General features: G+C 39.9%; 2 protein-coding genes across 4 annotated transcripts in view; both read left to right on the forward strand.

The window, feature by feature from the left end:
- The window catches only part of XB5964984.L (uncharacterized XB5964984 L homeolog), a 58,197-nt gene extending 56,372 nt beyond the window's left edge, over positions 1 to 1,825 (forward strand). For 2 of the 3 annotated variants that reach the window (XM_041588133.1, XM_041588139.1), the window contains one exon: positions 1,537 to 1,657. In XM_041588133.1, the coding sequence (XP_041444067.1) occupies positions 1,537 to 1,563 (27 nt within the window). In that variant the 3' untranslated portion in view covers positions 1,564 to 1,657. Of the gene's footprint in view, positions 1 to 1,536 lie in introns of all 3 variants that reach the window. The other variant, XM_041588134.1, reaches the window with a different exon arrangement.
- Positions 1,826 to 7,578: 5,753 nt separating this feature from the next.
- med28.L (mediator complex subunit 28 L homeolog) lies at positions 7,579 to 11,937 on the forward strand. Its single transcript, XM_018242436.2, has 4 exons — positions 7,579 to 7,812; positions 7,986 to 8,052; positions 10,094 to 10,206; positions 11,584 to 11,937. The coding sequence occupies exons 1-4, from the start codon at positions 7,660 to 7,662 to the stop codon at positions 11,779 to 11,781; spliced, it is 531 nt and encodes a 176-aa protein (XP_018097925.1). The 5' UTR covers positions 7,579 to 7,659; the 3' UTR covers positions 11,782 to 11,937.
- The last annotated feature ends 6,052 nt before the right edge of the window (positions 11,938 to 17,989 follow it).

Consider the following 17,989-nt stretch of genomic DNA (forward strand, 5'->3'; position numbering starts at 1 on the left):
ATTAATTCCTATTGGAAGCAAAACAATCCTATTGGGTTTAAATAATGTTTATTTTAGCAGATTTATGATCTTATTTATCAAGAATTGAATTAATTGAATTAGTGAGGATTTTTTCTACTTTGAATGAACTCTCTGGGGGTTGTTTATGAAAACTCAAATTTTGGTCAGGTTTTTAAAGGGGAAAACTATTTTTTTTTTTTAGATTATACCCTGAGGCTGCTAAAAGCCAGAATACAAAAATACTCCATCTCAAACCTGCTGAGTTCATGTATAAGTCAATGGCAGATGTCCCTTTTACAATTTGAAGATAAAGTGGTCTTCACTGGGTTTGGTATGATAATCCAAGAATTTGAGCGTTTTGGGTGTCACACAAGATAAAATCAGGTTTGTTGCACGAAAATCCGAAAAAGTCAAACGATTCGAATTGGCGCACACATTTTTTGCTCAAACCTCAAATACCTTGAATTTGTAAGTTTACAAGCTCAAGAAACAGAATATACAAGCTCAAAAAATGTGAAAAAAAGAAAGTCTTGAGTTCAAAATATGGCTTGAATTTTGTATAGTACAACTCCCATTGCTTTTTTAAATGAACTTGCAAGCTTTTAGATTCCTAAATTTTACATTCAAGTTTTTTGTGCTTAATAAATACCAAACATTTGAATATAATTTGAATTTGTGAGTTTTTGTAAAAAAAAATATAAATTGTGGCAAAAATTCAAATATTACCATTGATAAATCACCCCCTTAAAGTATGAAGATCAAAATTATGGAAAGGCCCATCCTGAAAACCTGAGGTCCCGAGAATTCTGGATAACAGGTCACATACCTTTAGTATACACATCACACAAAGGCTATTGAGGGATGTTGGGACTTCTGGCCAGAGGAGATCGGGGCAGCGATCAGGGGACAGGGAGGGAGGTAAGAAGAACGGTAATGCAGGGAGCGGGTCTGGAATGGTGGGGTCCAAAAGAGCCAGGGCCCACCGGGTTTTATCCCGATGCCCGCCGGCCCAGTCCAACCCTCCCACTGGCTAAAATAGGGCTCTGCAATTGAGTTCAAGCATTATTCTATTTCAAGCTATTTTTTTCTTAATTGTTTTTCACCCAATATAATCAATTTCCTTCCAAATAATACCGATAAAACTAGATGCTGAAAGTGATAAAGCTGTCAATACTATTTTGCAGTGTAATTGGAATGCCAGACTGCTCTTTTTAATCATGTAATAGCTCTCTCTATAACATACTGTATCTGCTTGGGGAAATATTATAAGAAGAAATACTTCACCTTTAAAGGAAAGCAACAAGTGTTACAGGATTCCAAAATGTGCCCACAATTGTTTGTCGTTCATGAAATGAGTGCATTATTATAAGGCATTTTTAGGTAAAGCCATCACCTAGACTTTTATCATGGTTGTGTTCCTCCTCAATTCTTTTTAAATTTGTGGCTTACAAAATAGGTTGGGAACCCCTGACCTAGAGATTTTTGGATGGGCTGAGCCTGATTAATGTTTTTCCTCTAAATTTCTTTTTGAAACAGATGTCAGCAAACTATGATGAACCCTAATGGCTATGGAGATTCTTGCATCCATGAAGAGATGGCCAGAAAAGAAATTGAAAGCAATTATATTTTATCACAACTGTGTAGATCTTATTAAAGTTAGTTTTGTGGTTTTGTTTTAATGTTAGTCTTACATTTCTGATATTATATTAATCTGTTGTGGGTTTCCACAATTTTAAGGTATACTGACACTTTTATGGGTAACTTGCCATTTGCATCCCTTAAAGTGGACCTGTCACCCAGACACAAAAATCTGTATAATAAAAGTCCTTTTCAAATTAAACATGAAATCCAATTTCTGTTTTTTATTAAAGTGTTCATTTAAGCTCATTTAAAAATCTCAGCTGTCAATCAAATATTGTCTGCCACTCCTCTATGCCTTGAAACATTTCAAGCAGCTAAAGCATATAGGGGAAAAAAGCCAATTCTTAAAAGACAACAATGGTTCTGGGGAAAACAAGGACTTTATATGCAGAAAAGTGCCTGTATACCTTTCAAGTGGTGGGTATGAATTTCATTCTATTATATTGTATATCTTGAAGGCCGATCCTCTTGTACAAGGATACTGGTGAAAAAAGAATAAAATTAGAATAATATCTATAAGTATATTGCTGTTTTGTGTCAGTTGTGTGCACATCTACTATGTTGGTTGTAATAAAAAAAATAATTACCAAATGCACCTAAAAGTGACTATTTCTTCCCATTACTGCATATTGTCTGGAATCCTAGATTTCAGTCCAACTAAGTATTCAATTTGTACACGTGTTGAAGATCTTAAAACCATTCAAGAGAAAATACCTAAGTGATCAGGAAGAAAATTGCTATTTAAAGGAAACAAGAGGTCAGACAACCAAAATGATTTAGTTTAAGCGGGCAGGGGAAGGAAGAGTAAAAGCAAAGGAAGGGGTCATGGTTTTATGTTACTGACAGATTCCCGGTCTCTCCCCACTAACCTTGCTAACCTTAGGGTCGCCACCTGTCCAGTTTTGATTGGAAAGCCAGGTTTTCAGAAAGGATGCCTGGGGCAAAATTTTTCAAATTAGTATAAAGCACACGTGTTGAATAGTGTGATTTGCTGCTAGTGTACCCCAGGCACCCTTAGTTTATGAGCAACTCCCTACGCCGTTTCAGCACCTTACCCTCAGGTGGATACTGGCTTGTCTTCTGGTACAGGCATGGGACATGTTATTCAGAATGCTCGGGACCTGGGGTATTCTGGATAACGGATCTTTCCATAATTTGGATTTTCATACCTTAAGTCTACTAGAACATCATGTAAACATTAAATAAACCTAATAGGCTGGGGTTGCTTCCAATAAAGATTAATTATATCTTAGTTGGGATCAAGTACAAGCTACTGTTTTATCATTGAAGAGAAAAAGGAAATTGTTTTTAAAACTTTGGATTATTTGGATAAAATGGAGTCTATGGGAGATGGCCTTTCCGTAATTCTGAGCTTTCTGGATGATGGGTTTCTGGATAACTGATCCCATACCGTTAAACAGATCAACCCACTTGGAAATAACAGCAGTCCAGAGGTTGCTTCAAATCAAATGAACTTCTTATCAAATTGAACAAGACCGGCAGTTTAGCTGTATCACAATGGTCAAATAGTGGGCTCTTCAAGCACATTCAGTGCAGTTCACATACAGTTCAGTCCCTGTCCCAGTTCAAACTCTATAATACTTAAAATATTCACTGCTACCATGGAAGGACCTTGCCACATGTTCTGGCAGTTAATATGTGAAACTGACACTGCATTTCCTCTAACATGCTCTTGGGGGTTTATATAGTTGTATTCTCCCCTGTTTTGGGGGGAAATGTGTATCATGTTGGCTATGCTTTTTCTTTGAGGTGATAGTTAGAAAAATGTAAAAAGAATTCAAGACGAATACTGTCATCCTTCTAGAATTTTTTTTAGTTAGTCTCCCCAAACACAAAATCAACCCTTTGCCTATGGGCATAGCTGTTTTGTCACAGAGTTCTGAACTGTGACTAAAACACCCAATCCCTGTCCCATTATGACACTTTCCAACACCTGGACATACAGATACTGACCCCGCCACTATGTCACCATTCAAGCAGCTGATACTGTAGATAAAGGAACCCCTGTATTTAGTACACAGAAACTGACAAGTGGCCAATGTTAAACAGGGTGTTATGTTAGGCACCCCAAGTGACTGTAATGACTTTCCTGAAACCCAGGGCCGGTGCTCTTATCAGCAGAAAACTGCACTATCCCAGGGTTATACCAGTGAGCACCACAGAGCGATCCTCTTCCGGCTTCTTCTTTGCATGGTGGAAGAACACTGCATTCCAATAAAAACACCTGCTACCTACTGTCAAATTTGGTGGCTAGTTCAGGGACTGGGGCCCTTGTTAAAGTCGAGGGTCGGATGAATTCAACCCAATATCAACAAATTCTTCACGATAAATGATCAAGCATCAGTCACAAAGTTGAAGTTACGCAGGGGTTTGATATTCCAACAAGACAATGACCCTAAACACACTTCAAAATCTACAAAGGCATTTACCGTATATACCAGTGTATAAGCCGAGTTTTTCAGCATCCAAAATGTGCTGAAAAAGTCTACCTCGGCTTATACTCGGGTCAGCGGTACCCGACCCGAGTAGCTGAAATTGCAGTCACTTTTAATCATTCCTATACCAACAGTGCACTTGGGGAGAGACTGCAATATCCCACAATGCCCTCTGTTGGTCATATGAAAGAATAACAGTGCACCCTCTGTTGGTTATATGAAAGAATAACAGTGACTGCAATATCACACAGCGCCCTCTGTTGGTTGTATGAAAGAATAACAGTGACTGCAATATCACAGCGCCCTCTGTTGGTTATATGAAAGATTAACAGTGACTGCAATATCACACAGCACCATCTGTTGGTTGTATGAAAGAATAACCGTGACTGCAATATCACACAGCGCCATCTGTTGGTTGTATGAAAGAATAAGTGACTGCAATATCACACAGCGCCATCTGTTGGTTGTATGAAAGAATAACAGTGACTGCAATATCACACAGCACCATCTGTTGGTTGTATGAAAGAATAACCGTGACTGCAATATCACACAGCGCCATCTGTTGGTTGTATGAAAGAATAAGTGACTGCAATATCACACAGCGCCATCTGTTGGTTGCATGAAAGAATAACAGTGACTGCAATATCACAGCGCCATCTGTTGGTTGTATGAAAGAATAACAGTGACTGCAATATCACACAGCACCATCTGTTGGTTGTATGAAAGAATAACAGTGACTGCAATATCACACAGCTCCCTGTGTTGGTTGTATGAAAGAATAACAGTGACTGCAATATCACACATCGCCCTCTGTTGGTTGTATGAAAGAATAAGTGACTGCAATATCACACAGCGCCATCTGTTGGTTGCATGAAAGAATAACAGTGACTGCAATATCACAGCGCCCTCTGTTGGTTATATGAAAGATTAACAGTGACTGCAATATCACACAGCGCCATCTGTTGGTTGTATGAAAGAATAACAGTGACTGCAATATCACAGCGCCCTCTGTTGGTTATATGAAAGATTAACAGTGACTGCAATATCACACAGCGCCCTCTGTTGGTTATACGTAAGATTAACAGTGATGGCAATATCAAACAGCACCCTCTGCACATGGTAGTGGGACAGTGGGACAATGCACACAGTAATCCGTTTGGCAATTCTCTGTCACCATCAACTTTGCAAAGAAGTCCGGTTGATCGCTGGGGGGGTCGCTTTGGCAGAATGTGCGCTGCTGGGAGACAGGGCTGTAGTTGTGTGTAGGCTTATACTAGAGTCAATAAGTTTTCCCAGTTTTCGTAGGTAAAATTAGGTACCTCGGCTTATACTTGGGTCGGCTTATACTCGAGTATATACGGTATGCAGAGGGAGAAGTAAAATATTCTGGAATGGCTGTCACATTCCCCGACTTGAATATCATTCAAAATCTATGGGATGATTTGAAGCAGGCTGTCCATGCTCAGCAGCCATCAAATTTAACTGAACTGGAGAGATTTTTTTTTTAGAGAAAGTTGATGCTGATGGATGTGTCTTCGACCTCATGCTTTAATATGGTCATGGAATTCCTCAGTGCCTTACAATATCCTTATATTTTACAATGGTTCTGCTATGTGGTTTATGAGGTTGTTTATCTTCAGGTTATAACCAGAATTCCTGGCAATGCAAAACAGGGATTCTCGGTTACTGAAAAACTTTTTTTTAGTAAAATGGCAGCTACATAACTTTTCCATAGGGAAAAACAAACCTTTCATAGCCTTTGCATTAAAGCAGAAATAAATTCCTAACTCCATGCAACAAAATTCATATGTGTCATGCATACTAGTTTTCTGTTTTGTTTACTTGCTTATAGGACTTAAAACAAAGACAAATGTGCAGAAAGTCACTCTCCTGTAGCTCCATGGACAGGTCCGGTATTGCCTGTGTGGAGCTATATGGAGCAGGTATGAGCATGGAAATGTGAAAGTATGCATTTGTGCACTGATATCTGCTCTGTGTAGCTGCACACAGGTGATATTGGACCTGTCAATGGAGCTACATGAGTGAGTGCATAAAAGCATACCTGCTTTCCTCTGCAATCCACTACACTAGCCAGGGTCGGACTGGGGGGCCTGGGGCCCACCGGGACTGCTGCCCAGGCTCCACCTCCCCTACTGTGACGCGTTGGCTCAGCTTGAATCCTTCATGGAGCCGCTCGGCACGCAAGCGCAACGGCGTTCCTTCTCGCGCATGCCCTCAAATTTGTATGTGAGTCGGGTTGCCAGGTCTAATTTTCAAAGCCAGCCAAAATCAGCTATAAAACCAGCCCAAAACTAGCCAAGAGGCACTTCTAAAGTAGCCCAAAAATAGCACAATATGTGCAGTGAAAAAAAATCTAAAAAAAATAAATAAATAAAAAATAAATAAAATTTTTTCACTAATTTGCAAATTTTTCTATGAAGTAAATTGGCCCAGATTTGCCAGTCACTAGGGGCGTAAGTACAGAGGGGGGCTCAGGAGGTATAGAGGCCCCATAAGGGCCTAATACATATACAATTTCAATAAATATTGGTAAAACAACTCAACCTCTAGACGTTTTGGTGGCCAGCAGATCTTTGCGCCAAAAGTGTCTGAAATTGAGAAAAGTCACCAGAAAACACAAGAATGTTTAAGAGTGACAGGTGACTGGGGCAAAGAGCCCAAAATCTGGTGACTCCCACAAGTCAGTCCCATTGCATGCTGGGTATTGTAGTCTTACATTAAACTTGGCAATCGGCAAATTGTTAAACAAAAACTACATTACCCAACATGCATTGGGAGACACAGGCTTGGCATATTAGGGCAACAAACAACTTTGGTTGGTTTCCAAAGTACAAATCAGCCAAAGGCTCAGAAAGTAGCCCAAATCCGTACCTTGGCCAGTTTGTGCTTTCAAAACCCACCTGGGCTTTAAATTAGTAGCCCAATTTGTCTGGAACCACGGCAACCTGGCAGCAGCCCTATATGTGAGGTACTACTTGTCACACAATCACTAATCCTGCATGTATGTGAGCTACTACTTGTCACAAAATCACTAATCCTGCCCTGTATGTGAGCTACTACTTGTCACACAATCACTAATCCTGCCCTGTATGTGAGCTACTACTTGTCACACAATCACTAATCCAGCCCTGTATGTGAGGTACTACTTGTCACACAATCACTAATCCAGCCCTGTATGTGAGGTACTACTTGTCACACAATCACTAATCCTGCCCTGTATGTGAGCTACTACTTGTCACACAATCACTAATCCTGCCCTGTATGTGAGGTACTACTTGTCACACAATCACTAATCCAGCCCTGTCCCCTATCCCGTAGCCAGTGTTGTGCGCTCATCTGTGAGTGAGTGGGCAGTCCCACAGTTTAAGAGCTCGCGAGAATAGCAGTCAGCCGTATTTCCAATATCAAAGATGGCCGGTACCCTGTTTTTTTAAGTCATTTCCGCTGTTACAATGCGCGTTACTTTTCCCTCGCTCAAGATGGCGTTTATGAGTTTCCGCCCTCACAGCTTCTAGTTTCCCGGTCTTTGTATAGAGCTGTCATGGCGTCTTCTCTCAGTGGAATGTTCTCAGCTCAGCAGCCGGGTCCTCCGCCTCCCATCCAGCCAGGAGCACCGGCTGGACTCATGTCCACTCCGCCCGGGGCCAAGAACCCTAGCGGCACTTTAGTGGATGATTTAGAGTCTTCCTTTGAGGTGAGACGGGGGCGCGCATCCGCAGGGAATAGGGATAGGAGTAACTCCATATGAACTAAATTAGTGCGGCTACAAATGTCTCCTGGCACAGTGTAACAATCAATGCGACTTATATATGTTCAGCTGTATTTCTTATGATAATAATAATAAATACTTTAATTTTCCCCCTCAAGGCAAGTTTTGCGTCTCTTGTCAGCCAGGATTATGTCAATGGGACAGACCAAGAGGAAATTAGAACGGGTAAGAGGAAGCCAATGTGACAAATACTTGTGGTTCATGAGGAATGGAACAGCCCAGGATTAGAGCAAGTGTCTGTGGCTGCACAAGTGTGGAATATAATAGAAATATAATAAAGCACTTTGGTTACTGTTCTGTAACAAAATGAAGTAGCCAGAAACTGGGTTTGCTCATAACAAAATCATGTAACATTAACACATATTATAGAATCATTCTAAGGGCGCTTATGTACAGGAGCAAATGTCATACACAGGCCCTTCATATACATAAAGTAAATGCTTCAAAACAATGTGCATTGATCACCTTGAGAAATAAATATGGAATCTATTGTTCTTTAAAGGGGTTGTTCACCTTTAAATTAACTGTTAGTACGAAGTAGAGAGGGATATTCTGAGTCCATTTGCAGTTGGTTTTCATTTTTTATTATGTGTTTTTTTTTAGTTATTAAGCTTTTTTTTCAGCAGCTCTCCAGTTTGCAATTTCAGCATTCTGGTTGCTAGGCTCAAAACTACCCTAGCAACCATGCATTGATTTGAACAAGGGACTGGAAAATGAATAGGAGAGGCCTGAATAGAAAGACAAGTAATTAAAAGTAACAGTCGCAATAAATGTGTAGCCTTAAAGAACATTTCTTTTTTAGATGGGGTCAGTGACCCCCATTTGAAAGCTGAAACGCGTCAGAAGAAGAAGGCAAACAATTCAAAAACAACAAAAAAAAAATTGAAGGCCAATTGAAAAGTTGCTTAGAATTAGCCATTCTATAACATACTAAAAGTTAACTTACAGGTGAACCATCCCCTTTAACCTTCTTTGAACAGATGAATCTGTTGTCTTTCTGCACAGAATGCACATTTTTCTAGCATTAAATTCACATTTAGATTTAAAGGAGAACTAAACCCCCCACAATGTCAAAGGGGTGGTTCACCTTTGAGATAACTTTTAGTATGATGTAGAGAGTGAGGTTCTGAGACAATTTGCAATTGGTTTTTGTTTTTTATTATTTAAGGTTTTTGAGTTATTTAGCTTTTTATTTAACATCTCTTTAATTTGCATTTTAAGCAACCTGGTTGCTAGGGTACAAATTCCCCTAGCAACCATGCATTGATTTGAAGAATTCACTAGAATATGAATAGGAGAGGGACTGAATAGAAAGTAACAATACATTTGTAGCCTTACAGAGCATTTGTTTTTTAGAAGGGGGTCAGCGACGCCCATTTGCAAGCTGCAAAGAATCCGAAGAAAAAGACAAATAACTATAAAACTATAAAAAAAAAAAAACAATTAAAAAATCGTTTAGAACTGGCCATTCTATAATATACTAAAAATCACCTTAAAGGTGAACCACCCCTTTAAGTCCCCACTGGCCCCACTCCCTGCACAGTGTTACCCATCAAGTCAAACTCCAAAGTCAAAGTGAACTTTATTGTCATCTCAGCAGTATACGAATACACAGTGAGACGAGACGACGTGGCTCCAGCTAGTACATTATGTCCCCTCTTGAAATAGTGACCGCACATGCAAAATGAGCGCAGCGGAGCTCATGGGCGCCATCTTTTACTCTTCGGTAATCTTCGTGTCTTCTTCCGGTGCTTTGGCAATTTCCGTTTCTTTTTGGTTCAGTTGTTGTGAACCGGAAGATTGCTCCAACTGCGCATGCGCCAATACGCAACAAAAGAGACGGAAATTGCCGAAGCGCCGGAAGACGACACGAAGACTACACAAGAGAAAAAGATGGCGCCCGTGAGCTACGCTGCATTCACTCACAGAATTGAGGGGTAAGACGGTGCAGGGAGTGGGGACTTAACATCGCGGGGGGTTTAGTTCTCCTTTAAATCGAAGGTCTGCACAGTGCATCAACATTAATCATCCCCTTGGGCACAGGCTCCTTGCAACTAAGAATAGGGCCCTAAGTCAGGGTAATGTGATAGAGGGAACCAAATGAATTTTGAATTGGGTTAATATGTTCAGCAAATATTTGTATTCATTTGTTATTTTTTATACTTAAATAATGCCCAATTTGTAATGCCCTGGTTTCTCGTCTCAGGGGTTGAGCAGTGTATCCAGAAGTTTCTAGATGTCGCTAGACAAACGGAATGTTTCTTCCTGCAGAAGAGGTTACAGCTTTCTGTTCAGAAACCTGAGCAGGTTATTAAAGAGGTAAGTGACTAAGACTGTTCTCAGGATACTGGAATCTAAGATTAAATGCAGAGCAATGACACTTTCTACAAATGGGTTTAATGATAGCAAAGACTTGATATGTTCAGACCATGTAAAAATTGTGTTCAGCGACTTTCAATGAATCCTATGAATAAATGGTAACTGAGACAGTCTCAGGGGGATGTAGTTTTCTATTGTATGTAGGAAAAATGACAGTAAGGAACTAGTGTATAGGGCCTGGGAGGTTTGTACCCACTTTCACACGGCACATGCAGTTTACACATCTGTCCTACACACTGCTTCATTAATGGGCTAGTTACATAGTTACACATACCTCCCAACTGTCCCTTTTTCGGAGGGACAGTCCCTCTTTTGACAGCTCAACCCGCTGTCCCTCATTTGTATTGGAAAGTCCCTCTTTTCTCTGCACTGAACAGCCAGAAAAAGAAACTGTTTCTAACTTAATTGGCTTTTAGCAGAGAGCAGAGAACACCTAACAGGTGCAAATAAGATACTTTGTAATAATTTTGAGACACAAAAAACCAGTTAGGAGAAATATTTTCAAACTTTCATAACCTGCCAAATTTTGTATAATTAACATGGTAATTAGGGGGTGGCCAGAGAAAGGGCGTGGTCAAAAAAAATTCGCTGCGCAAATTTTTGTCCCTCTTTTTACTTCCAAAATGTTGGGAGGTATGAGTTACATAGTTAAATTGGGTTGAAAAAAAGACAAATTCCATCAGGTTTCCCCTCCAAATGTAAACCCAGCATCCATACACACACCCCTCCCTACTTTTAATTAAATTCTATATACCCATACCTATACTAACTATAGAGCTTAGTATCACAATAGCCTTTGATATTTTGTCTGTCCAAAAAATCATCCAAGCCATTCTTAAAGGCATTAACTGAATCAGCATCACAACATCACCCGGCAGTGCATTCCACAACCTCACTGTCCTGACTGTGAAGAACCCCCTACGTTGCTTCAAATGAAAGTTCTTTTCTTCTAGTCTGAAGGGGAGGCCTCTGGTACGGTGATCCTCTTTATGGGTAAAAAGGTCCCCTGCTATTTGTCTATAATGTCCTCTAATATACTTGTAAAGTGTAATCATGTCCCCTCGCAAGCGCCTTTTTTCCAGAGAAAACAACCCCAACCTTGACAGTCTACCCTCTTCCGTCCCTCTAACCAATTTAGTTGCACTTAGTCTCTGCACTCTCTCCAGCTCATTTATATCCCTCTTAAGGACTGGAGTCCAAAACTGCACTGCATACTCCAGATGAGGCCTCACCAGGGACCTATAAGTTAACTTTGTCTATTATAAAATGTCCTACTCTTGGTTGAAGTTTATGCTAATAACTTTTTTTTTACTGCAGGATGTTTCTGAGCTTAGAAATGAGCTGCAACGAAAGGAAGCCTTAATACAGAAACATCTGACAAAACTCCGGAGCTGGCAACAGGTATTAGAAGAAATAAATGGGCAACATAAAAAGACCAGTGAGATGCCGCAGGGGCCGCTGGCTTACCTGGAACAAGCTTCAGCCAATATCCCTGCCCCTATGAAGCAGACCTGATAGATATGGACTTACAGGGTAGAGCAATGCTTATGCCGGAGTAGAGAGAACAATCGGGACATACATTTGCTGATTATGGTTCATTTCTATGTTGAAAAGTATGCTGGCTTTGTATATAATAACTGAATTAAATAAAAAACAACTTTTTTTTTTTTATACAAGTAATTTTATTTCATATCAAACTGGTGTATTTCAAGTTTACCTTTGTTTGACGTGCACCTGCAAAGTTTTCCTGTGTTTTCAATGTTGCAGCAGGCCATTTTCCTGCATATTTGCATATTCCTGCTGAATTGTACTTCACACATTGGATTACCTTTTTTTTTTTTTTTTTTTTTTTGACTTGTCACACTTCCTCATTTCTTCAAGCTGCATTTTTTGCCCTATTTGCTTCCTCTGGGCTGTGTTAAATTGACACGTCCCTGCCACCTGCGAGCCAACACTTGACATTATTCAGTTATTTTAATGCACCTTTTGGTAAAATATCCTGGGATATTTATTTCTTGCAGGTCCTTCATCTTTTATCCAGATGGAACAGATACAAAGGTTTTCCTTTAATGGATAAAGTTTTAATTGATGTGAGAGTGACTCGTTTCTAGCAATATCAAGTTGATACAGAGGGTGATTTAAAAAAAAAAAAAAATCTGAATCTGTCTTTATTTTGGCTCAGAAGTGGGGGAAAAAGTGCTAAAAATACATTTGTAGGGGCTGAATGTCTGTGGGCCCCAAGATTATTGTCATGAAACAGTACGGCCTTATGCTGTAATTGATATAAGAACTTGTGTGCACCACAAAAGCTTTGAAAATGCATTTAATGCTTTTTCAAAAGGACATACATAACCATCAGATACTGCAGTTACTGCTGTGCCTCTTTGCCGTGAGAAAAAAGTATATTATATGGATATTACAGGAAATAATACCTTTGCAACTATTACAATGAGGGGTGACTAAGTTGCCCCTGCAACTCTGCAAATACAACATTCAGCATGGACTGATGGGAGTTGTAGTAAAACAGCAAAAAAATATTATTCCAGCATCCTATGATAATTGGCTGAAACTTCAACCCGCAGTGCTCCAGTAAGTGCTACACTACAGAAGATATAATGAAAGTTGCCACAGATGTGAGCAATATTTAGCAGTGGCAATGGCAGTTCTCCAGGTGTAACTGCACAATCCACAAAATCTTCCTTTTCCATATCATATGGAATATGTGCTGGCTGGAGTGGTGTAAAAGGTCTCTGCCATTGGAGCAGTAGTAGAAGTCTTCTGGAGTGATTGATTTGCATTTAAACTCTGCCAGTCTGACTGATGGGTTTGGGGTTGGAGGGTGACTATATTCATTAACTGCATCACTTACCTCAATGCTAAATTAGGGTGGAGTAGGAATAAAGGTCTGGGTCTGTTTCCATGGTTATGCAAGGGCCCCCTGGTTCCAGTGAAAGCAAATGTTTTTATTGTAGTATAAAAGAACATTACTAAAAATCCCATGTTTCTTGAAATAGAGGAAGGCTTTCCCATTTAAAGGGGTGGATCACCTTTAAGTTAAAGGGATCCTGTCATCGGAAAACATGTTTTTTTCAAAACGCATCAGTTAATAGTGCTACTTCAGCAGAATTCTGCACTGAAATTCATTTCTCAAAAGAGCAAACAGATTTTTTTATATTCAATTTTGAAATCTGACATGGGGCTAGACATTTTGTCAATTTCCCAGCTGCCCCAAGTCATGTGACTTGTGCCTGCACTTTAGGAGAGAAATGCTTTCTGGCAGGCTGCTGTTTTTCCTTCTCAATGTAACTGAATGTGTCTCAGTGAGACATGGGTTTTTACTATTGAGTGTTGTTCTTAGAGCTACCAGGCAGCTGTTATCTTGTGTTAGGGAGCTGCTATCTGGTTACCTTCCCATTGTTCTTTTGTTTGGCTGCTGGGGGGGGGGGAAGGGAGGGGGTGATATCAAGCAAATAAAGTTCTGTCTTGCATAAAAAAGGGCATTAACGCAAGGGATGAAAACATAATTCTGCCTCTATAGGTCCCTGGTAAAGCTTCATCTGGAGTATGCAGTGCAGTTTTGGACTCCAGTCCTTAAGAGGGATATAAATGAGCTCGAGAGAGTGCAGAGACTAAGTGCAACTAAATTGGTTAGAGGGATGGAAGAGGGTAGACTGTCAAGGTTGGGGTTGTTTTCTCTGGAAAAAAGGCGCTTGCGAGGGGACATGATTACACTTTACAAGTACATTAGAGGACATTATAGACAAATAGCAGGGGACCTTTTTACCCATAAAGTGGATGACCGTACCAGAGGCCACCCCTTTAGACTAGAAGAAAAGAACTTTCATTTGAAGCAACGTAGGGGGTTCTTCACAGTGAGGATAGTGAGGTTATGGAATGCACTGCCGGGTGATATTGTGATGGCTGATTCTGTTAATGCCTTTATAATTTATGTGAAAGTAGCGAGGGGTGTGTGTATGGATGCTGGGTTTTCATTTGGAGGGGTTGAACTTGATGGACTTTTGTCTTTTTTCAACCCTATTTAACTATGTAACTATATTCCAGTCTCTTATTTATAACAATGTATGGTTGCTAGGGTAATTTTGAGCATAGCAGCAAACAAATTTCGGAAATTGCAAACTGGAAAGCTGCTGATTAAAAAGCTACATAACTCAACAACCACAAATAATAAAAAATGACAACCAATTGCAAATTGTCTTCAAATATCAAAAATCGCACTAAAAGTTTATTTAAATTTATAACCAACTTTATAATCCAACTGAATACGGGTATGCATTATAATACACAGGAGCCATAAATACCCTGCAAAATACAGTATACAGTATATATCCTTTTAAATAGTGCTTTGTGATGCCATTAATTATGAGGGTATCAGAATTCCACGACCTGTATCAATCATGGCTACATAGTAAGGTAGGTTGAAAAAAGACACTTCCATAAAAGTTCAACCTTTTAAAGGAAAACTTTACCCCCAAAATGAATATTTAAACAACAGAGAATCTAACCAAACTGCTCTATATATTTAAGTAAATATTGGAATTTTACATCTCTTGCCTTGAACCACCATTTTGTGATAGTCTGTGTGCTGCCTCAGCGATCACCTGACCAGAAATACTGCAGCTCTAACTGTAACAGGAAGAAGTGTCGACGCAAAAGACAGAACTTAATTGGCTCATGACCTGGGGTTTTCCAGATAACGGATCTTTCTGTAATTTAGACCTTCCTCCCTTAAGTCTACTACTACTACTAATGTAAACATTAAATAAACCCACTAGACTGGTTTTGCTTCCAGTAAGGATTAATTATATCTTAGTTGGGGTCAAGTACAAGCTATGGGTTTTATTAATACAGAGAAAAAGAAAATCATTTTTAAAAAATGCGGATTATTTGGATATAATGGAGTCTATGGGAGATGGCCATTCTGTAATTCTGAGCTTTCTGGATAACGGTTTAACGAATAACTGATCCCATACCTGTATTTTTGTGTGTGTGTATATATATATATATATATATATATATATATATATATATATATATGTGTGTGTGTGTATATATATATATATATATATATATATATATATATATATATATAAATAAAAAAAGACCAGCAACACCAGGTTTTTGTAAGTAGAAAAGTGTTATTGCATATGTAACCGACGTTACGTTTCGGTCCCCTTTGGGACCTTTTCTCACCTTGAGAAAGGTCCCAAAGGGGACCGAAACGTAACGTCGGTTACATATGCAATAACACTTTTCTACTTACAAAAACCTGGTGTTGCTGGTCTTTTTTTATTTTTATATACTGGTCTTACCGAGCACCCAGGCAAAGGACTTGGAACGGAGTGCTGTCCACTACAATAAGATATATATATATATATATATAGAGCAGGAAACCGGCACTCACGAGATAGAGGTCAAGCGTGCCTGGGTGCAGTCTTAGATCGATGACATCAATGTAGAAATAATGAAGATCGCACTCGCAGGTCTTAGTGCAGCAAAAGAAGTTTTATTCTGGACAGGTGCTGACGTTTCGGCTGATACAACAGCCTTTTTCAAAGTGAAAACATCTCACAGAAACGGAAATATATACACGGTGTGGCGGGAACCAAAGAATAATTGAAACAAGTAACACCGGAGGCAGAGGAAATGACGTGTAAAAGTTCAAACAGGTGTAAAAAAACATAAATCTCAAAGAAAACACAAAATACAAACGAACAATACAAGTGAAATAAGATCAAAAGTCAAGCTTAATAACAGTAAGCGAGCGTTAAGTTGAAAAAATACATGTATAGACATCCATAGAATACACGATCAACGAAACACCAATCAGCAATCATACGAGTAACCTAGACTGACCCAGTATAGCAACGTGTCCGGAAAGAATGGATACTGTGTCGAAAGTAGTTACTTCGCTTACTGTTATTAAGCTTGACTTTATGTTTTTTTACACCTGTTTGAACTTTTACACGTCATTTCCTCTGCCTCCGGTGTTACTTGTTTCAATTATTCTTTGGTTCCCGCCACACCGTGTATATATTTCCGTTTCTGTGAGATGTTTTCACTTTGAAAAAGGCTGTTGTATCAGCCGAAACGTCAGCACCTGTCCAGAATAAAACTTCTTTTGCTGCACTAAGACCTGCGAGTGCGATCTTCATTATTTCTACATTGATGTCATCGATCTAAGACTGCACCCAGGCACGCTTGACCTCTATCTCGTGAGTGCCGGTTTCCTGCTCTACATTACTCCACATTAACCTGGCACCCGTGCGTTCTACTATTCTCTCTGACTTCTGTTACCTACGGATGAATTACCGGTATGGCTAGCGCCGACGGCAGAGACATAATCGACATCCCGCTCACTGGTTATCAGTTTTCAGACGCTGAAGCAGCCGACATATTATTCACCGAAACAGCTGATACCGTCACGCCTACAGCATCTCATACAGATCTTTTTCATGAACTATTAAGATTACGCGAACGAGAAACAGACCTGAAATTACATGGGATCTATATGTCCGATTTTTATAAAAAACAACATATCCCTAGGGGATTTCGTGTCCGGAATATTCCCACCATCGGACGTAATAACATTGATTTCTGCAAACGTTGGTGTCAAATTCTCAACAAGTGCTGTATGGACTTGATGCTATTAGTCATTGAGGAGGTTACTAAGAATCTAACAGCTACACGCAACGAGATAGCTGCTTTTGAAGGTGCACATCTCTCCACTCTAAGGCTGGATAGCGACACTAACTGGCTTGATAAGCTACAGCAACAGCTCACACGATACACGGCGGAGCTACATAAATTTAAACAACATAAGGTCACCGTCGTGAACGCTGATTATCAAAACAGGAAGGTCTACAGGTGGTTGACAGGTGGTGATGTGAATTACAACAGAACATCGAGACAGAGGGGTCACTTTTTTGCTACTCAGGTTGATTCTTCACCTTATACCAGCAATTCGTCAGATATTAATACTCCTACTCCTACACGCGGACGTGGTTACAACAGAGGTCGCGGGGGGCCAGTTTTCTAACATTGACGGGCAGACTTCAAACACCACCCCGCTCTCAAGCTCCTCTCCTTTTTTAGGCTCAGGCCCCCAACCCAGGGATCGGGACGCCCGCACAAAAGAAGGGGTGGCAGGCAGCACCCGTTCCACAAAACAATACAGACCCCCGAGGAAGTAGTTTTTAACCTTAGCACTCATCCGTTGTCACTGGCCGAAATGTGCCTACTTTCCAAGGGCTTATCTTTTGTCCCTACCAACCATACACAGTCTTTGGAGATCATGACTGATATACATCGATTTCAAAGATCTCTAAAACTCAAAGAGTATTTTAGAAACTCGAGTGGACAACCACCTGTGTTTAAAAAACCAAGCCGGTTTGAGCCCATCAACACACCGAAGGCCATTGAAGCCTATACAAGACTTTTGATCGACGAAACGTACAAATTGAAGCCAACACGACATATATACTCTAACCTAACTAAAGGTGAAAAAGAAGCACTTGTCAATTTATCAAAGAACCCCAACATCATTATAAGACCAGCGGATAAAGGGGGAGCTGTGGTCATACAAGATTACAAAGATTATCGTATTGAAATCATTCGTCAACTATCGGACACTGATGTCTATCAACAACTACCCAGCGACCCGACCTCCAATTTTAAACGCCAAGTAGATGCGATAATACAAGCA

This window comes from Xenopus laevis, chromosome 1L (assembly GCF_017654675.1).
Source record: "Xenopus laevis strain J_2021 chromosome 1L, Xenopus_laevis_v10.1, whole genome shotgun sequence".
NCBI classification, from domain to species: Eukaryota; Metazoa; Chordata; class Amphibia; order Anura; family Pipidae; genus Xenopus; species Xenopus laevis.

Excerpts from the sequence above, each read along its gene's own strand:
- med28.L (XM_018242436.2), top strand. The coding sequence starts at position 7,660 with ATGGCGTCTTCTCTCAGTGGAATGTTCTCAGCTCAGCAGCCGGGTCCT. Across the intron at positions 7,813-7,985 it reads ATTTAGAGTCTTCCTTTGAG|GCAAGTTTTGCGTCTCTTGT; the intron begins GTGAGACGGGGG and ends TTCCCCCTCAAG. Across the intron at positions 10,207-11,583 it reads CTGAGCAGGTTATTAAAGAG|GATGTTTCTGAGCTTAGAAA; the intron begins GTAAGTGACTAA and ends TTTTTACTGCAG.